General features: G+C 39.6%; 1 protein-coding gene across 10 annotated transcripts in view; it reads left to right on the forward strand.

Moving 5' to 3' along the window:
* RPS6KC1 (ribosomal protein S6 kinase C1) overlaps positions 1-21,630 on the forward strand; it is a 92,248-nt gene that overhangs the window by 14,665 nt on the left and 55,953 nt on the right. For 6 of the 10 annotated variants that reach the window (XR_012632919.1, XR_012632920.1, XM_074897196.1 and 3 more), the window contains 4 exons: positions 3,744-3,859; positions 5,913-6,006; positions 10,348-10,407; positions 11,199-11,561. Coding sequence is in view for 8 of the 10 variants with exons in the window: in XM_074897196.1 (XP_074753297.1) it covers positions 3,744-3,859; positions 5,913-6,006; positions 10,348-10,407; positions 11,199-11,561 (633 nt within the window). In the remaining 2 variants the exon portion in view is untranslated. The remainder of the gene's footprint in view (positions 1-3,743; positions 3,860-5,912; positions 6,007-10,347; positions 10,408-11,198; positions 11,562-21,630) is intronic. The other 4 variants (XM_074897198.1, XM_074897201.1, XM_074897200.1 and 1 more) reach the window with 2 other exon arrangements.

Raw genomic sequence — 21,630 nt, forward strand, 5'->3', positions numbered from 1 at the left:
TTGTTGCAGCTTTTAAACTAGTTACTAATTAGCATTATCAGTAGTTACTGGCAACTTGTTGATTTTTTTTTTTTCGGTAAGCATGCTTTAAATAATGTATACATACTGTTCTGTGGAGAGTACACTTTACAAAATGAGCACTGGTGGTTCTGACGGTCGAATGTACTTGTAGTAGAAGTATTAAATATGAGAAGAACATCAAGTTCAGCATCCAGAGTTTCAGGAGATGGTGTGGACAACTGAGACATATAAAAATGAATGGGTCATGCTGTGCTTCTGTATTTTATGCAGCCAAAGACTTGCCACTTCCACAGAAAACTGCGTTGCATGTTTAACACTACAGCTTTTGATAATTACTATATGCAAGTGCACATATTTTATGCCGTTACAATGTAGCTGCTCACATCAAAGCACAAAACTTGTTATAGGTGGAGGAAAAAGACATCTCACTTTTTCTTACTTAACTTGAACCATTTCCCCCTGTCTTATGGAGAAAACATAATGAACTCGAGTATGGGAATCTAAAAAATCCTAACAGATCCAGCTGTTAAAACTTCTCTGAATAGTTATGTAGCAATCACAATATCTGTTTCTGGGAAGTGATTACTCTCCTACCTTAATATGCATCAACATAATTTCTTTGGCATTTTCAAACTACTTTTTTTTTGTTGAACTCTAAGTATCCCATATGTTGGATATACATGGCATTTTACCACATACTGGATCTGGTAAATCTGTACTCAGCATGTCTTGTATCTAACAAGTGCAGAAACATACTCTAGTATAAAAAATACTCTTTCTCCCTGCAACAAAAAGAAACCAAAAAACTCCAAATACTGATAACTTACTAGCAGTGAGTCAGAAAGGTGATTCACATTACAATGCACAGATGAAGATACTTTTTGGATTTGAAAATACCAAATGAAGTAACATATTTAATAATTGGGTGTCATGTACAGTTGGAAGTCTTGTGAGAAACTAGCTGAAACATGAACACAAACATTGCTGGGTGTTTGTTGTTCAGATCTGCTCCACAAAATGAATTGCGGATTCTCTCTACAGGAGTTTACATTTGGTTTCCATATATATAAGAAATTTTGAATGGATCATTGCTGGAGGAATAGCAGGCCTGTGCCAGTGCATTTGTTACATGCCAAGATTGTAGTTGACACTTCCTAAAACCCTGGAAAGACATGATCCCTATAATGAAGTTTCCATGTGTCTGAGAGATGTAAAGAATAATCAAAATAGCATTGATTTAGGTGCAGGAAGACTTCCTGATAGAAATGTTTGAAGAGTCAGCTGGATATCTAAGCACCTTTGAACATCTCTTTGAGGAGGGTGATAATGAAAGTGTTGAGCAGTACAAGATTGCTTGAAAGTATGAGAAAAGGGAGAGGGGGAAGGATTTAGGCTGGGTTGGCTGTGAAGAAACCTGCTAGAAAGATGCCAGATAGTATGTGAATAGACCGGTACTGAATTATGTTCTTCCTCTCCCCAAAGTCCCTTAGTAAGTAGTTGTCCTGATAATGTATCATGATGCTGATGAGCTGGAAAATGTGACAGTGACTAATGTTTCAGTGTCTCTGTTCAAACATGGTTTTGGTTGGGGTTTTTTTTGTTTTTTTTAAGCTCAGCTTCCTCAGAAAATAAGGCTTATGTAATTGTGCTGTCAGCAAGTCAAACCTCTTACTCACATGGCTAGTATCAGCTAAATTTGAGAGGGAAGGCAGTTGCAAATATAATTATGTTTCTGCAAAGTCTGTGAAACCGCAACTGGGTAAGAAGAGAGTGCATGCTGTGGTGCTGCCAAGGGCCAGGCAAGCTCAGGTCATACCTGTGAGATTTGCAGCTGCCTGGACACTTGGTGTATGTGTGCTGGACAGCTGGCAGTGCTGGTCCTGACATGTCCTGTCTGGTGCCCAGTGGAAATATAAAGATGATGTGGATGAGGAAAATCAGTTTTTATTGGGTTCCATGATGAAGTGGAATGGGGAAAGATCCCTGGGAAACCAGGAAAAATGGAATTTCTTTCTTGCAAAAGTTACCTGTTTCTGGCCCTGTTAGGTGTTTACTTTGTGATTGATGTTATGTTGCATTATAACAGTGTTTGTGTTATTTTGTAGATTCATTTAACTGCCTATGCTGCTGTGCTTTACTGAGGGAAGTTTTTTTTTTCATGATGTCTTCTTTTGCATGGAATGAAACAAAAGCCCTAATGCACCCCCAGTGTTGCTCTGAAGACATAGGAAGTTTGATGAGCAGTTTAATAGAGCCTGATTCCAGTGTTGCCACTCAATGTGCCTTTGCCTTCTTTCTGCTTGCTTGTTGCTTGCTCTTTTGTACAGCTGCTAATGTTTGTACAGCTGAAAGGGCAGGGTGAACAAGTCACGGAGCCAATCTAGCTGAAAATTAGCCCAATGATATCTTTTCTTTCCTTTCATGGAAAAATAGCTGCCAAAAGCTTTGTTTGTGATCTTGTGAGTATGTGTGTCTCTTTCTAGTTTTATTTTCTTTTTTCTGGTACCACATGGGCAGGAGCTATTTACTTGAAGAATTTGTGGAAAGAATCCTGCTTTGATACTTTCTTCTGGGATTATTTTTTTGCTTGCTCTGAGTATAAATGAATTTTGCTTCTGTATTCAATGTTTCTTTTGTCCTCTTCAAAGGTTAATGCTGCAGAGCTGTCACAGGTGGTTCTTATTTTTCTGGTCATGCTGTTATAGCAATACTGTTTCTTGAACTTGTCTTCTCAGTCCTTTTTTTCCCTCTGTATAGCTGTTCCAATGTCTGTTCTATTCTCCTCCAATTATTACTGTTAACCTTTGCCCTTTTCCTTTTGTAAACTTGTAACTATTTCAACAACAAAGTGGTGTTGATATGAAAAGCTAAAATAAGTTGTGTGCAATTGTGAAGAATGTGAATTTAAGGTAGCAATCCAAGGGTTTTCTCCTGAGAAGCAAATCTCTTCAGGTGAACTGTGGGATTGTTTTTTAAACATGTTTTTGCTAATTGGAGTGTTTTGGGTGCTGGGTAGGGAAAAGGGAAGGATCATACGTTTTAGTAAATGAGCTGCTTCCCAGCTCTACTTACCTCTTGAATCCAGGAGGAGATGAGACCCTGTCTGCATGGAGCTACTTCAGACGAAAGCTTCAGTGCTTGGTAGCAGGGCTTCACCATCTCCCCTCACTTTGTCTCCTCCATAAATGGCACCCTGGAATTGATGATCTGTTTGGGGGCTTTTAGCAATACTTCGTTTACTATCCGCTCATATTGTGCGTTGTTCTTGAGAATGTGAAGATTGCTCAGCTCCTTACAGGATTTGGGCCATAATCAAGGCTGACACTGACTGGCACATTGTCAAATTGTGCAAATATCATTTGTTGTTAGATAACACTGGACATCCGTTAGTGTCTCTTGGCTAATCAAGAGTGTTGCCTCACATATTCTTATGATGAGAGGGCGAAGGATTCTTGTCGTAGCTGCCAGCTTTCATCATCCGAGTGGATTGCAGAAGACGGGACTCTAGGGACAATTGAGAATAGGAAGTTTGAAGATTTTCTATGTTCTCCTGAAGCATTGGAATGACTTTCATAGACTCAGGGCATTGTCTCCAGAAGGTTGCTTTTGTCTTGTTTTCTTTCTTTCTTTTTTTTTTTTTTTTTTTTGTGTGTGTGCTAGTTATTATTGCAAAATAAATGTGTAGTTATTTGTAAAACTGTCAATCTATGTGTCTGTTCCAGGGCGATTTGATGAAACTGTGATTGAAGAAAGAAGGCAATGTGCTGAAGATCTGTTACAGTTTTCTGCCAATATCCCTGCTCTCTATAACAGCAAACAGCTTGAAGAGTTTTTTAAGGTTTGTTAGTATTTGCAGAAGTATTTGCTTCTTACTGATATGAATAAAGTGTAGTGCTGATTCTGCTTTACTTTATAAACTGCGGAGTGACAGTGAGCTGATCTGACATGCTTTGTGAAGTGACTGGGAGTTTTCCATTCACTCTAGAAATGTGGCTTTAAAAAAAACCCCCATGCCACACCTCTACAAGGTGGAAAGTTTTACAGGAACTTCAGGTGAATGGATTTGGAATTTGTTTTTGTTGAATGATGAGCAAAAGCTGTGATGTTAAATCTAGGTCTTCAGTGGGGAAGTAATAAAAAAATATTGTCACTGTTTCAATATTTTATATAGGCATTTATAGTTTTGAACCAAAAGAAGGAAGACTGTCTAGATTGTTTTCTTATGGCGTATTATGGGTTCAGGTCTGTGACAACAAATTTGGCATATAACTAGTCAGACGTGCTGCTTGTACAGTGTTGTGAGAACCACTCTCCAAAACATATTTTAGGACAATACATTGATCTGGACTTCATCTTTATTACATCTGAAGCAGTTTGTTTCCAATAGTTCCTTCAAACCTCTTTATTTTCTGTAGCTTTGTCCAACATTCTGCAAACACATAAGCATAAATTTACATGTAAACATAATAGTAACTCACTGGAATTAAGGAAATGCTCATCTGGCTGAGATGGGACTTAAGGGTACCAGTGTGTTAAGTATATTTAAATGATACATATGCAAAAACAAAATTACAGTAGAGTTTAAAAGTCATCACTTGTTCTTATGTTGCAGTTATTGCAGTGTTCTTTAAAATACTTAAAATAATGTTCTTTAAGCTTTGGTGGCATCAATGAGTGGGAGACTTGAGTTAGAATGTTTTACTTTTCAGTTTCTTTGCATCTGCACTTTTTCAGTTCTTTGGAAATACTTCTGTGTTTTGGGCTATTTGTTCAGAGCTCTCTTTCCTCACTTTGCTTTGCAGAAGTATTAGTTTTAGCCTTCCAGTGAACCTTTTCTGGCTTTGCAAGGGAATGAATAAAACTAGAAAGACATTAATTTTTATAGGAGTGAGTACATCTACAAGGGGAGTTATGTAAGTGTAATAATTTAATTTAGGCTCATTTGTTAGCTGATGCTGTGTCACGTTTTCCTGTAAAAAAAGCCTTAGATTTTGATCAGTCACCAGCTCAGCTGGTGTTCTTTAGCTTGGCTAACACGTGGTTTTGTTCCTTTTCAGATTTTTGTGCAGATAGCCATGGAGAGATAGACTTGGACAGTGAAGTCTTAGAAACAACTGAAGGAAGTGCTGTGTGTGTATTTATGTACTCCAGTGTGTACTGTGACTCTAGAAAAATGGGCTGCTAGTGTGAATACGCACCGGGCTAGTTCAAGACAGATTAGCAATGCCTGTTTGTAACGCTGCCTAGGAAATGGTGCCGTTTCTATTAAGGTTGCCTGGAAAATGTGCACCTAAGATGTGAAGCAGAAATTAAAGAAAAGAAAAAATTAAGTGGTTTCTAGTGCAACTAATTGTTTCTGTTGTTACTTCACTTACCTTTTCCTTTCTGGCTTGCAAGGGAATAATGTCCTTCTTATATGCTGGGATGGCCTTGTCTTCTCTGTTTGTGTAGTCTCAACTATGACTGAACTCAGGATAGTGGGTCATGGGTGGAACTGTGTGATGGACACACACTCCTGTGTGAGGGACCTGCTGAGTTTGGGAATACCACTGAAGGGCACAGACTGTATGTGCCCTAAGATAGCAGGAGTGTTGCTCTTCTCTCCCTGTTAAACTCTGGGGTTTGCAGGCAGACCTGCTGCAGCCTGTGGGGTTCAGGACTCTGAAGCTGCAGTAGGCTAACTTTCAGATACCTAGACAGTCTGTGGCAACCAAACATTGCCTAACCAAAAGCCCTTGTTTAATTTGCAGGCTTACATAGTTTAATGCATTAACTCTAAAGTAATGGAGCATTCACTGGTTAGGAAATTTAATTTTGACTATCACTTCTGTATAACGAGACTTCCCATAGAGCACAGCAGCTGAATAATTCCTTTCCCTTTTTCTTTTCAGGGTGGAGAGGTGCATGATGGGTCTGAACTGATTGGTCCTGTTGAGCCTCTGTCTGACTCTCTGACTGACAACCTGTCTGACTGCAGCTCTGAAGGTTTGCTTTCTTTTCTCATGTAACCTTATAGCGTGATCTGTTTTAAAGCCGCATGTAAATGACAAGTGCCGTATTTGTAGGAGCATTAGCATCCAGTTTCTGTTTGCTTGACAGAAATGCCAGAGCTGGGGTCAGCAGAGCACTCTCTGCACTGCTGGAAGTTTGCTTCTAACAGGAAGCTTATCTAACAGGAACTTTATCTAGTCTATTCTAGAAGTCCTAAGACTCTATTGCTCAAAAAGAGCTGCTTTTGATGCTAACTGAACTGAACCCTCTGGTTTAAATGTACAGAATCCTGCCTGCTTCCAGCAGGTTGGGCCAACAGTGTGCTAATGTTCACTACTAATCATACTCCAAGTCTCAAGCTATAAACATTTAAAAAGAAATTTAAAACCATTTTGAGATTGATCAATAAATACAAAGATGACTGAGTTGTCCTAGAGCATGAAAAATGGGTCTAGTATTTGAACTGCCCCGCTCATTTCAGAGGGTTCTTATTCAACTGTTCATGCTCAGCGTGTCACCATACTTTAAGTGCTTAATAAAATCCAGAAGAGAGTTGGTATTGAAATTTAAAAGTTTAAGTATGTCTTCTGAATTGAGCGTATGGAATTGGTGAATGTTAGAGCCCTGCTGCAGGACTTGGGGAGATAAGTAAGTTGTTTAAGTGTCTTACAAAAACTGCCAGTATTTTTTCTTTTCCTGAGAAGAACTCCCTATTCTTGAAAATCTGAGAGGTTGTGTGTTAGAGCCAGTGTGGGCTATGTTGTGTTGAAAATTGGAAATGCCTCCCTTAACTTGCTAATGTTTTCTGGTTGTGCTGTGCCAACGGAGGGTGTGTCCCTTTTCCCAAGACTGCATATCCTTAGCACAGTGTAAAAGGTGCACATGGATGGCTTGGGTACCATGTGCAGAGTAATGTAGTGGCACTTTACTTGCACTAAATAACAGTATGGCTGTAAGGCAGGGTCAGTCATCCCAAATAAATACTGTGCTAGGACTTCTTTCCTGCCTCTGGAGGCTGAGCTAGCTTAAGCATCTTTCTATATAATCATCTGCCAAGAACCATGCAGGCTTTTAGATATTTATGTATTTAGTTATTCTTGTGTCCTTGTGACTTCTAAGAAATTCTTTTCCAACCCTTCAGGTTTTTCTTTGGAACTGTTCTACACTCATGTATAAATAAACATTATTATACAAACACTAAGCTTATTTGGGAGGGTTTTTTTTCTTAATGACTTAATTTCCTCTGGTCTCTTTCTGGCATAGAATTTGCTTTGGTAAAAAGTTGTGCTTGAATAACAAGAATTGATTGTCTTTTCTAATAGTGCTTTGTTTATTTTTGTTTGAGATTGAATGACTTGCCACTTGGATCTCTCAATGTCAATAACTTTGTGCTTAGTTATATGATACTCTACATGTGCAGCGAGTTTTACATTTTATTTTGTAGTATCTTCCATAATGGTAATGAACTAATGCCCCCACAGTATTTCATTCTGTGAAGGGAAAGGTATAGAGCTGTTTAATTACAGAAGATAGTTATCATAAATACTGGTGATTAGTTTTAAAGGGGTGCTATTTTTGTGAAATTTAACACTCCAGATTCTGACAATGCACCCATTTTATGTTGGCGTTATAAAAGTGCTTAACATGAATGCTTCTGTATTCACAAGGGCCTCATTTTTAGAAGAAAAACACTTCCTTTATGTGAGATAAAAGTACTGAAAAGAAAAAAATGCTGTAAGGTAGAAAAATTCTTTGATACCCTTCTTCTGAATCAGCTGGAATGCTTTTAGGGGATACTTGCAACAACTATGAGCACAGGATTTCCAGATGCCAAATATGACTTCTGTGGAGTTGTATTTTCTAAAAACCTATGTGTCTTCCAGCTCATATTATCTTATGTTTGAAACCAAATTTTGGGTGGGGAGGGGGGCGGGGGAAAGACTAGGGACAGAGGGAAACATCTGCCTTTAAGGCCTCTAGATGGCAGTGGCAATACTCGGCTCCGAGACCTCTCCCTGCCTCTTCTCAGGGCATCCTGTCTGCATCTAATTTTTCCCAGTCTGATTATCGTAGTTAACTGTGACTAGTTTGCTTTGTTAGTTTTTGTTCACATTCAAGTGCCTCCACGTGGGCACTGCTCCTTCAAGCTGTTGTACTGAGATGTATCAAAGCCATTCCTTAACAGGTGCTGGTGTTTGCTTATAAGGGTGGGTCGTGTTTTCTCACTTTCATCTGTTCTTTTCAGACAAAGTTCATTTTGCAGAAGGTGTGCACATTAATGGTAGGAGATGCAAACTGATGGTAGTAGAAATGTTTTTGTACCAAAATAAGCAATAAGTATCTTGCTTGTAAAAACAGCTTGACAGTTCACACTTTCAGAGGAATCTGCTTTTCAAGAGGCCGGGTTACCCAGGCTTTGCACCAATTTTTGTAAACTGCATTTACCCATATGCCCGGTGAAATGGCACAAAGCAGAGACAAGTACAGGAATTTATGTTCAATTTCAGAATCGTTATACTCCTCTAATATTCCTGACAGTCACTCTTGTCTTCCTGTCTGGGTACATGGGATAATGTTCAGATGTCCAAATGTCCAACTTCCTCTCCAAAAGTCTCTCTATAGCAATTGTTAGATTCTTCAGAGAAATTCACTGGGAAGCTCATCTCTTTTTCACACCCCCCACTCTCCCACCCTCACCCCCCTTTTGTTTTACCATGTTCATATTATCTTCCCAGAAATAAGTGTATGCAGATCATACTCTTCCTATCTCTTGGGCTGACTGGTTTTGTGGTGCCAGACCTGGGCTCTAAACTTGACCTTAGCAAAGTTTATTAGTTCAGTCTCTGTGCCATGCTAGCTGTGTTCATACAGCTTCTGGTCAAGTTGGCTGCATGAGAAGAGCAAACATGGTTTTGTTTGGACTGTAGGGAGGGGGACTTGGGTCTATCTGAAATTTGCTTCATGGATGTACTCTAATTCGTCTAGTCTGGGTGGCCAGCACACCCTTCCCACAAACCCCCAGCTTTTCCATTCATTTCTTTCTGTCTACACCCTTTGTCTGTCAGTCAGCTCTGCTTCCACCTATGCATTTCCTAGCTAGCAATTTCTCTTCACTGAACAAAATAACTTGACTCCTTATTTCATAAATTCTCAGTGTTCCGCATTTGACATTGCTGTCCCTAAATTGGGCAAGTGAATGGCCCGTTATTAATACACTAATTAATGAATCTTCTATCTTCCTCCAACTGTCGTGTTGTGAGGTTGCTTTCTTTCTTGTGGGACTTGGGGCTACACAGGCAGTTCTCTTCTCTGCATGGACACTGCTTTACATCCCTCCCCTAAAAAGATCAGGAGCATTGTCTTCTCTGCAGCCTCTCCCCTCCTTTCAAGTAATCTTGTAGCACTAAGTATCACTTTTCCTTGCTCTTCAAAGAGTGGCTGGTAATCTCGTTTCCTTCCTGTTTTTTTTTCCTCTCACTCACATTAAAGGAGCTGCTAGTTTTTAGAAAAGCAGTATTTCTACAATGTCTTCTTACTCCTTTTCCATAAATTGTGAATTCCCTCTAACTCTGAAGTTGCAAAATCAAAAAGAAAGTTTGAGTTAGTTGCCTTTGAGTCAGCTCCTTGCTAATGCCACATACTTTTTGAAGATAAGTCAGAACAGTTTACCTGATAATGTGGATAAACTCTTGACTCTGAGTATACAGAAGAAAACAGACACCAGGTTTTAGCTCAGAATTTACTTTCTCTGTGTGTACAAACAGCTAAATGTCTTGACCTTGTTGCCTGTTTTATTCCCTCAGTGTGTACATGTGCCAAGGTGATAAAACTGCTACTTGATATCCAGGTGGCATTGCCAAATTTGTGGCTCATTCCATATGTCCCATACAGGGTACTACTCTGGAATGACATTATTGAGACTGAAAGCTTTTTTTTTTTTCTTGGTGTGCAGGTCCCAGCTTTGAAGGCTCTCCTGTTTTAAGTCTCCTTAGCTGTAAATCATCAGAGCAGTGAGAGATAGGGATTAAAGTGCTGCTGCTATTGAAATTAGGTGGGTTGGAGTGCTGAGGTTTGAATTGGCTGCCCCTAAGCAAGCACCTGTGTTTTGTTTTTTAACCTTGGAGGCAATGAGAAATGGCAAATCTAACACCACTGTCACAATTTTAATGGTGTGTTACCAAATGGATATCTCTGAGAGCTGGTCAAAGAGCAGTTTTGTATTATGTACTTTTACCTGTAGTAGGGTCATGCCCTTTCACTCTGACGGCAAGTGAACATCTAATCTGTTGTACAAAAGGATGTCAGAAACATTTTTGTCATTCTTGTCCTTTTCAGTTCGAAAGGATTTAAGTGGGCTTGATGATGTGACACTTACAAGCCAATCGGAATGTGGAGGTGAGATCTAGAAGTTGTTTCCATTACATTTCTGAAATTTAAATTATTAGAAAGTCATAATTATGAGTAAATGCTTTTCGTGGATGATAATTCTTACAGAATGAAATGGTGTATGTAAAATATCTTTGTTGCCATTTATTTGCAAAAAACTCTGCTAAGTTGCTGTGGTTTAGTTACTGAAGGTCAGCTTGCAATGAGTATATATGAATTTTTTGCTTATGGCAAATGTAAAATAAAATGTGTTATCTCAAATTTCAGTGAAAGAGGTCTAAGCTCATTCATTACACCACATGTTAGCAATGAAAGAAGGCTATTCATGGTAGATGGGAGAATGCTGCATGATGCATAAGCTGACAGTAACTGTGTTAATTCAAACTCCTAACTTACTGGTTCTGGGATGCTTCATCTTACTGATTTAAAACAGTATGTTGGGATTTCTTGCAACAGTGATTTGGCTCCTGCTGATTGACTTTTCCAATAGCCATCACACAGAAAGGGTCGGTTTTGTGATTTCCTGGGATGCAACAGTGAGCAGGTTTTGAAAGTTTAAGTTGGGTGTTAGATGTTGTTCTCTTCATTCCCATATTAAAATGATGACCAGTTGCTCTGCGAAGTTTGTAGCTAATTTTAAAAAACATGTTTCTATAGGTACTAAAAATTAATTTTTAGGACAGCTTTACATGCTGTGAACAAAGTCTCAGAAGGTGAGATGGGATGGGATAAAGAATTATGGGGGTTCCTAAGGTATATGAAAAATTGAGTAATGGGTGTCTTTCTGACTGTGCTTTCAGGCTTCTCCAGTGACAGTGACCTGATCTCCCTGACAGTTGATGTAGACTCTCTTGCTGAGTTAGATGATGGAATGGCATCCAACCAAAGTTCTCCCAGTAGAGCTGTTGGCCTTTGCCTTACTTCTGAACCCCCAGTACAAAGCATACTGGCACCTGAGCAGGAGTGGAGCAAATCTGAAGGAGAGAAGGAAAGCCATAGTTTGTTTACAGGAAGCTTAAAACCCAAGCCTGGCAAACAAGATTACTTGGAGAAAGCAGGCGAGTTGATAAAACTTGCTTTGAAGAAGGAGGAAGAAGAAGATTATGAAACTGCCTTCAGCTTTTATAGAAAGGGGGTTGATCTGCTTTTGGAAGGTGTTCAAGGTATGGATCTTCCCATTACGTTTGTCTTGCCTTTGGTTATGTGTATTTGTTTATGGTATTTCCTTAGTTAACATCAGCTTACTGTGTTGCAAAGAGATGATATGAAATGCAGAACGATGTGTGCCTGGCTTTCATGGGCTTGATAGCTGCTGTGCGTATAAGAGAGAGAGAAATCTTTATAAGACTGAATGATAATTTAGGGTCTCATCTTCTAAGTGCGAAGTATCTCCTCTTGTAAAATTGCGGCATAACCTTTGACTTGCAGGTAAGTAGCAAAGTGCTCCACTTTTTATTACCTAGGCATTAATTAATCTGTGGCACTTGCAGCACTGTTGAAACATTATTTAATTTACATGGTTAAGTGAGGATTAATTATCCCCATTTTACGCATGGGGAGAGGCAGACTCAGGTTAACTTCCCAATCACAACAGGATTAGAACTATTCTTGGCTCACAGCCTCTTGCTTCTTCCACTAAACTGTTCTCCTTTTCTAGTTAGCAGATGCATGCAAACTTACATGCATGCACTGCTAGAGAACAGGATTTTATTTTTTTTTCAGAAGGCTTTGGTGTGTCAGTATATGTCTGCAAAAGCTGTTGTTAACTGACCATGCAACTACATGCAAATTTCTGTGGAGTCTCCTTGCACCTTGTCAGTCGGGGAACAATTTTTTCCTCTTCCATCTCTAGCTCTTGAGAATCTGGAGTGATAACCTCATATATTTGCATTTTGTCCAACAATGGCGTAAAACTATAAAGCACAGGAAGAGACTTGTTCTTTCCTGGAGTGAATTCAGGGTTTGTGTATTGTGTTTCTGTCCCACAAAGATCAAGTGAGTAAGATTAGAATTGTGGCTTTGTTTAACGGTATACAGCACAGATGCATTATGCTGCTCTAGATCTGAACTTAAATGCTAATGTACCAAAGCACACACAAGCAGAATGCTTTGCTGCATCTCAATATGATGCACAGCAGGGGTCCAGACCCTCTGAACAGTTCTAGGAGTGGAAGTTTACCTGCTGAGCTGCTTTAACTGGACCTGACAAAAATTGGGTAGGTTACAGATGAAAGCTAGAGGTGTGGACCAAGATATAGGCATAGCCTTTGCTTAAAGTGTCCTAAACTTTCTGGCATAAGTAAATCTACCTCTGTCTTTTCAAGTCCTGGTGATGTCAGTAGGGTTGCTGCTTTGCTGCTTGTTGTGGCTTTTCAATAGTATCCTATCTTTCCTTGCCCATTTTGTGAAAATGATTTTCATTCTTGATGCTGAATATGCTGATAGTCCTTCTTTAGTAGAGCCCAGTTATTTTTTCTTTGCTAATACACTTCTTCATAGACTGTGTGCCATTCATAAACCTGTGTGCCATTCAGTTATGGTCTTCTGAAGAATATCTTGTTTCATCATAACCACTTTTATATTCTTACTGTGATGCAAGTCTGCCATGAAGCAGTTTTAAACTGACAGTTCAAGTTTCAGAGTTGCAGCTTCAGAAAGCTTGCTTTATTAAACAGTTCAAACTCTTAGGGCATGAGCACAAGTCAGGCTATCGCACATCATTTGAGCTATGGTAACTATGCATGCATACTTGAGTTGTGGCAGCAGTTAAAATATGTTGGCTTTGAATCCATGGTAATCCTTATGGTAATATGTTTACTTTGAAGTTGTGAAAGGCTTTTCTTGCATGTGTTGTTACATGGCTTGCTCATCTGATGCGTACTAACTTGTTAGACTAGAGTGGGTTGAGCTTTTTACTTATATTTAGTAATATTTCCTCCAAGGACTTTTTGCTTCTTTGCTGTTGACTAGCTACTCGTCCAGCTACCTCAGATGACTGCTAGTCCTCTTCTCGTGCCCACTGGTATCCATGCTTTTCAAGCTAGGAAAAAATTCAAGAAGTATTAGGAAAGTGTGATATTCTGCCCTGTTTCCCTGATGCCACTCAGCACAGTGGGGGTTATTAATAAATTTATAGTAGTGATACCTGTGTGTATGGGTGAAACTGTTCCTGATGGATTAAGAGGTATGTAGCTAGCGCCTGCAACTTTGTGCAGTCCCTGACGTTCCACCTGTGTAGCACAGGAGAGGGAATAATGGGTAGGAGTTGCATTTTAACTGACATTTTATCCCTTGGGAACACAAATGTACATAGGCTAGTTCCTAGCAGTCACCTCTTTTTCCTTTTTCTGTGTTACCTACCCTGCATGGCTGTGAAGGTGGAAGGCAAATGAATGTTCATTCTCTGCTGGGCACTTACACTAGATTTGGGTAGATCTAGCTCATTTTGTCCCATTGTCTTTGGAGCTTCTGCAAGCTGGCAGGGAGACACTGATGCCCCCTTTATAATGACAGGGCTGATTCAGATTCCTTCTCAGGATCTATGAGGACAGTAAAAAAAAAAAAAACAAAAACCAAAACCAACCCAAAGCCAACAAAACCCCATGAATAACTATCTGTATTACACTTTTTAATCTAGTTACTTTGTGAAGGTGGTATGTTTAGTATTGATATTCACTGTATGTTACAATAAAAAAACCCCAACCCTTAACCTAATCACTTCAGCTATTTAAACACCCCTGGTTATGTATTTCACATGGGTAATAATGTGCTTCTTTCAAGGTAAGGATGGTGCAATTGTTACAAAATGCCTCTGGTCTTTTGCCACTGCTTATTTTCAGCCTATTTTGTCAAAATAAGTCTTTGTAATATCTGAAAGTGAAACACAGTGTTCATATATACTTACACACATATAAAGTGACTTTGCCTTTCAGTAAACAGCCATTGCAGAATGTGTGGCCTCTCTAGAATGGACTGGAAGTGGCTTTTGCGTGTAAAATGGTAATACAGATTTTTACCACGTGGTGGCACCAAGAAAATAGAAATTGACACCTAAAAATTGGAATCAGGAAATGTAGCCAGTGTACCAGGGGTAAAAAAGAAGCATCATCCATCATCTGTGTTTGAAACTTCTCTCAGAATTACCTCAGAAATGTAATGCCTTTGTAAGTTGGTTAGATGTATCTGAAAGATACGGGTGTCTCTGTTGCCAGCCAGTCCTTCACGCTTGCTACAAGATCTACTTACTACTTAAGGCTGCCTCGGCAAAATCATGTACAAGTAAGTTTATTACTGCAAGTTTATAGACGTGCATTATTTAGCTTGAAGTAGCTGGCTTCCATAAAGGCAGTCAGAACACACTTGAGTCTGTTATATTTCTGACAACCTTCCAGCTCTCTGAGCTGATGACATTAATGCTAGTTGAGGCAGGCATTGCATATCCTTACACCAAAGAAATGTCCATCTTGACTTTGTTTTCACCTGTGTGCGCATGCTCTCACAAGTACAGTGGTGTTAATTATACTGTGCAAGGTGAGTATGTATTTTCCTTTGCTAGTCTTTTGCAGAGTTTTTGTATCGAGTCTTTTAATGTCTGATTCATAGTCCTGCCAAAAGGTCTAATACACATGTCACTTGGGGAATGAATGCCGTCTGTGCTCTGAGAGGCTGGTGTATACATTGGACTCTGGGCATCTGCTCTTTATACATCTCGGGCCTATTTCTGCTCCGTACATTCATTTAATATTAAGCATGTTTGTCAATGGAAAAGAGAATGAATTCTTGGACTAGCTGTAGAGCCCTTGGACTGCCAGTAAACTACCTATACCTCTTGTACCTCCACATTTCATTTATACCAGAGCTCCCTCGCGTGCAGTGAGAGGGAATAGCTGCCATAATTTCCTTTTTCCTCTGAATATGCCCTGATTTTGCTGCTCCTCTGTGTCTTCTGGGCATTGCTGTGCTCAGGATTTTGGAGCTTTTGGAAGGCAGGTCTCAAAGGGTTGTGTAGAATGGTTAAACAGTTGTCCAGGAGCTGAAACCTTCTGGTATTCAAATCTTCTGCCTTTTTAAGCATACTAGATATACTAACTAATAGAAACTTTGGCTCACATTTATAGCTGTTCCTTTGTTTTTTTAGCATGTCAGAGCCCTTTGAGGTCAATGCATTGCTTCAGGCCTAGTGATGGAAAAAATGCACTAATCGATAGCAAGCCACCAATTTCTAGGCTGGAAGTTAACTGTGCTTTATGTGAAGTAGTGCTTTCCCTGATTTTGGTGTAGGGCATAGTTTATGTTAGGAAACAGTAGATCAGGAGGTTAAAATTATGTGAAGAGGTTTTTTGCAGTAAAGGAGGAAATCCTGTTTGTATAAACTGCTCCTCTTTTTCCAACTCCAACCGCTTTCAAGTTACATCCATTATGGATCTGGGCAGTCTGAGCTGTGTGATAAACACAGAGTTTACACCATTGCTTGTTGCTGTGTTTCAGTAACTTAAGGCACATGATGAAGCAAGAATGCTTCTTAATATGGTCAGTCCAATTCCTGTAAAAAAGTACAAGGATGTGTTCTATGTGGTTTAGGAAGCAAATGTGTTCATTGTGTGTCTGTTACATACAAGGCTCCTTGTTGCTTATTAACATCCAAAGGGAGATGATCCGTTCACTCTGTGAGAGATTTGGGGTGTTTGTTTTCATGTGTGTAGCAGCTGTGGCTGGACACAATGAGTATTTATTTGGTTTAGGGGGCTGGTTCAGCTCGGCAGCATAGACCTTGTTGCATGAAATATGTGATGCCTCTTAAGTCACAGCAGCCACAAGCTGTTTTTCAGGTATCTGTGTTTTGCTTTGGTTATCTATAACTTCTAGATAAGCTGCTGGTGTCTTTGAAAGCAGACTGCGAATGTCAGTTTTGCACTGCTCCATGCTATTTTAATGTTTATCCAGTAAACAGAGCTGGAACAAAAATTACACAAATTACTGGAACCTTGCTAAAATGACTTTGACTTTTAACCCAGAAATGCATATACAATGAAATGCTGGGAATACTTTAGACAACTAGATGATATTTTTGGATATACTGAAAACAAACCAACTTGTGTCTAATTACTGGGATTATGATGGACTATGATTTGAGTTTGTGATGGAGCCAGGGATGCAAACAGGAGCATGTTTGATAGAATGCCAAGAAGATAGTACTTTATGAAAAGGGGAACAGCCATGGTTGTTCCACAAGCATGTTTCTGGCTTCCAGAGTGAAAAGCACCTTTGCTTGTTTGTTAAATGGCATTTATGAAGACAACTTCTGTTACAACACAGTAGTTACTTGAAATTCCTTTCACTTGTTAAATTCTCTGAGTAGTGTTCTCATTGAGAGTAACAGTCTCTCAGGCTGCTTCTGAGCTACCCAGCAGCTGTGCCTGATTGGAGCAACTTCTTTGAGGAAACAACAGGCCTGTCTTCTGAGGAGCTGCATTGGGGTGTGAGCTGATACCTGCAGGGAAACCCTTAGAGTTGTGCTGGGCCCCACGGGGAAAGGTTAATGACAGGGTGAGTGACGGAACCATAATTCTCCCCACCTGATCTCAGACCTCTGTACTCCTGTGGTGTATCATCACTTGCCTCATTTGCTGTTGTAGCTTTCCGCTTCCACTGAGGCTGGAACCAGTCAAGACAAAAACTTCCTGCCCCACTTCCTTCCAAAGGGGCTGAAAACTGTCTCTGTTTCCTGCTATTGGACTGTGAGGATGCTGTAAGACCGTTTAGGTTGGGCTTTCTAAGCAATCATACAAAGTGCTCCCTCTCTCCTAATGCTTCATACAACCTTGAAATCACAGCTGCTGTTTCAGAAGGTTAGATGCTTGTAAGAGGACTTGTCTCTTGACAAGCAGATAGATTAGGAAAGGATGTTGAAAATCCTATCGTTTGCTTAAAAAAAAAGAGTAATCTCATCCCACTGTGCTGCCAGTGATGCTGAAACCCATGCTGATATGGGCCATGAGCTGTTCATAACTGAAATGTGTTGGCTTCCAAGCCCATTGCAGACCATACAGAGCTTCAGAACAGATTAGTGTTATAGGATTCATTGCTGTGCAGTAGATGCTGGATGGATCACTTTGTGTGATGTTATTCCATATGCAAAAGTACTGGCTTTAGCCTCTTCATTGTGGCAAAGCAGTAAAATACAGCATCTACCAGTAAAGTATGGTCAATGTTGTAAATGGTAATGGTTAATATATAAATACAGAGAGATTTGGCTACATAAAGGAATACTGAAGGCAAAGTTCCACTTAAACTCTAAGACTTCTCTTCACCAAGAAGCTGATAAAGGTTTGGGGTCTAGTATTTGCGGCATAGTTTAGAGCCTTACAATATATGTAAAGGTAAATTGTGGCAATACCTGTAAGCCAACACAAAGGGCGTGATGCAGAGATATCTCTCATTGTGGTTGCTTAGCATGTGGCTGTTAAAAAATGAATAAATATGTGACAAGGTGGGCCTTAAAAATACCTGTTCTTTCTTCCCTCTTCTGGGGGACAGAGCTAGCTGCACTGGCTTGGTGTTGATCTGCCCTTTCCAAGATTTCTGAGTCTGTCCTCATAGCAGCTCCTTGCCAGGTTGCTGCTTGTGCCCAGCTCCTTTGACAGACATCTCTTCCTGCCTGCACAGCCTTTTATCTCAGCTGTTGTTAGCCAGCACTTAGCTGCAGCTAAGTGCATTAATCTTTTTTTGACTGCTGCTATGTGGGGTTTCTACCTCCCATCAGAAGACATAGTAGGGTTGCCACACTTCTTCCAGCATACAGTGTAGACAAAACAGAGTGATCTAGGTTACAGTGCTGCTTCTGTCTTTAGGTGTGAAAATTGAAGTCTCTGGCTGCAGAATTAAAGGCCTCAGGCAGTCTAGGTGAATTGAGGCAAATTACTAGCTGGAATAGAAAAATTGCATAGATATGTTTAAGGGCATGATGCAGCATGATAATCAGTGCTCTGATTCCTCTTCCCACCCCCACCAAACAGTTCTTGCATATACAGCTTCTCTCTCTTCACATCTTCCTTTTCTCTTGTCATGTCCTCTTTCCCTCTTTTCTCTTCCAGTATCTTAAAATAGCCTCTCTAGCTTCAGAGCTGTGTAGAAGGACTGGTATAGGTTTGATCTCTACAAGGCCTGCCACTGGCTCTTCTGTTTCAGAGATTTTTTTGTGATTGTTCATAGAAAGATACCATTTCCCATAGTACTGTATAAAAGTACATATGAATTATATTTCATATATAGATATGAGTACTATTAGATCATCAGGACTGATGAATTCATAATTGCTTTTTCATCTGTCTTTTTTTTTTTTCTTTCTCCAATACTTTATGCTTCAAACTGCAGTAACTTGTTCTTACTTGAAGAGGTAGGTGTCTGTGTGACTGGGTTCCCTCTGCTCTGAAACAAGAAATGTTTGTGGTGGCTAAATCTAATTTGGACTTTTCCTTTTAGTTAAGAAGGAAGAATGCAGAGTACTTGGAAAATCTTTTCCTCTTTTCTAAGGTGGTGGTCTGTGTAAGTTTTTTCCTTGCTCTGACTGTCAGTGCTCTCTTCCTGTTCCTATGGTGCCTGTGTTGGAGGACCTGCTGCTGCTGCCACGATTTTGTTTCCTCGTTTGTGCTAGGATGCCATTGCTTGTACTTCTGTCTTGCAGTGCTCACAGGGTTTTCTTCCCCCCTTATGTAGTTTTAGAGGGAAGTGTTCAAGAATACTTCTCACATTTGTAAAGTCTTACTGTGGTGAAATACCTAGCAGCTGAAGACTACAAGTATTAACAGATGGATGGGAAGTTAAGTTTTTGCTCCCTGAAATGGTGTGTGCTGTGTGGCCATTCATTTTAGTTTTTTCCAGATAGTCACACACACATGAAAAGCTACCACCACCTTGTGGATTTAAAATGAGAGTTTCTCCATAAACAGATGTTTGTTGATTAGTGTTTCTGGAAAGTTACGTTTCTTATTATCTTGAGTGTTAGTGACTCCTGCTTTACTGGTCACTCAAACACAGCCATTCACGTTGTTCTTCTATGTAATCTTAACTTTGGCACATATGCCAGCATTTTTTTCCAGAGTGGTGTTTAACGTAGACATTTACACCACTGGTACATAACCTTAGGTTTTCTGCAGTATGCAGAATTGGTAATTTCACGGGATTTGTAAATGTCTTGAGGAAACTGCAATGAAGATGATGTATAAAATATAGATGTAAATAGTTATGAACACACTGGAAAGTTGGAAGAATAATTCTTAGTTCACTCACTGTTATGCATTTGTGCTTCAGCATGAGAAGTTTAACTTTTAAGTGGCTTTTCTTCTTTGTTGCTATAGTACTGTCCTGAACCTTCAAAAAGCAAGAGAATTGGTTTGATAAATGTGATGTATCTTAATAAATTTTGACTTTCTCAAAATGTCAAAAAAAAAAAAAAAAAAGGAAAAAAGATCACTACAAACTGTTTTACCATAATGGGCTTAACCTTGATCTTATTTTTTAATATTTACAGGGTTTTTTCAGCTGCAAAATTTGGCCACCACCTCAAAGGAGCTCATCATTAATATAATACATAGCATACTAGAGACGATGAGCTAGTGGGCTTATTTCACAATTCCAAACTGCCACCTGCTGCTAAAATCTGTGGCATCTTTCCTTGATGCTGAAGTGTCCATCTACCCCAGCACCTGTCACATTTCACTTAAGGAATTGTTTGAAAATTAAAGGTTACCTACTCTCCTGTGAAAGTTGGTGGAGACTTGTTCCAAAGCCAGCAGCTCTTCTCCTTTCTGAAATAAATTCCGGGGTTATAAAACTGTGTCCAAAGTGGTCACAAACCTGTGCTGGATTATGAGTCGCATTGTCACTTACGGTGCGCCTGAGCTTTTGTTTGGCTAATATGGACAAAGGAGTCTGCTTCACATGATGTAAGAAGTGTTTGCCCTAAGAAGAACAGAGGTCCTCTTGAACCAATTAGGCAAAAATAACAGCTGGGCTACCCACTAATAAGGAAGGTGCTGCTAAACCTCTTTTCATTGTGAGAAGAAATAAATCTTTTAAGGCTTACTCCCTTGCATTTTTATAGAGAGCAATTCTTTGAAAAATTCAGCAATCCAGCTGGGTGATATGTGCAGGAAGACTGTGAAGAAGATAAAGAAACTTTTAAAAATAAAAAATGGTATTATAGCAGTTAGATTTGGCAATTATAAATGTTTCATTGAAGATTTCAGTATTTAGAGAAAGTTTTACTGTTTAAATTGTTAAGAACCTGGAGTTTGGGGTTAGCACAACAGGCAGTCTCCCACAAGTTCCTTGTAGCCTGTTCTGCAAGAGGACATTCCTTCCTGGAGCAAATCTCTTCTGATTTCTTCTTTAAATAAAGGCAGCCCACATATATTTTTAGTAAATCTGAGAGAAAAGCAGGAAGATTTGGAATATGGAGGTTGCAGAGGATTGGGACAGGTAATGCTAACTTTTTAGTCTTGCCTTTTCTGTGGAAATATCCACATCCTGGTCAAGCAGGTAGTTAGCGGGTGGGAATACACTCATGTTGTCCTGACAGATTGGTTCTTCTTGAAGAAGATCTTTAGTACCCAGAGGGGAATGATTTGGATGTGGTCAGACACAAAAGAAGGAAGGAATACCTAGAATTCCTGGGTGGGTGCTATATACTGTGATTTACTGAATGTGGGATATTGTATATGTTGGTCACAACTGGAGACTAGAGCATCTTTGTTACCATCCAGTAAGATACACATCTTTCACATGAATTCATCCTGGATCTGTGGAGGAGAGTAGTTAAGGACCAGAGCAAGTTTGACAGCACTTCTATGTATCGTCTGAGATGTGTTCTGTCAGTAGTACCCGAGATGATGTGGAGGAAAAAGGACAGATCTTTTTCTGTGGTCTTTACTGCCCAGATTTTTGTTTGTTTGTTTGGGTTTATTGCATATGGCCCCCTTTCAATAGCTTTTTGCTATTAATACCTGAACATAAGTAATTTTCCTATACGATAGAATTACAGAGGATTTGATGCCTGAGTAAACAGTTAACTGAGTGCAACACTTAACACTTCAACATTGAGTTGGCTAATCTCTCAAAGGTATGTACTCTTCTGAGCTGCTATGAGGTATGAGTAGAAGACTCTCTTGAGTAGAAGACAAACAAAATTATTGCTAGTTTCCCAGATGCTACTGCTATGTACATACTCTGTGG

This window comes from Athene noctua, chromosome 1, assembly GCF_965140245.1.
Source record: "Athene noctua chromosome 1, bAthNoc1.hap1.1, whole genome shotgun sequence".
Classification (NCBI taxonomy): domain Eukaryota; kingdom Metazoa; phylum Chordata; class Aves; order Strigiformes; family Strigidae; genus Athene; species Athene noctua.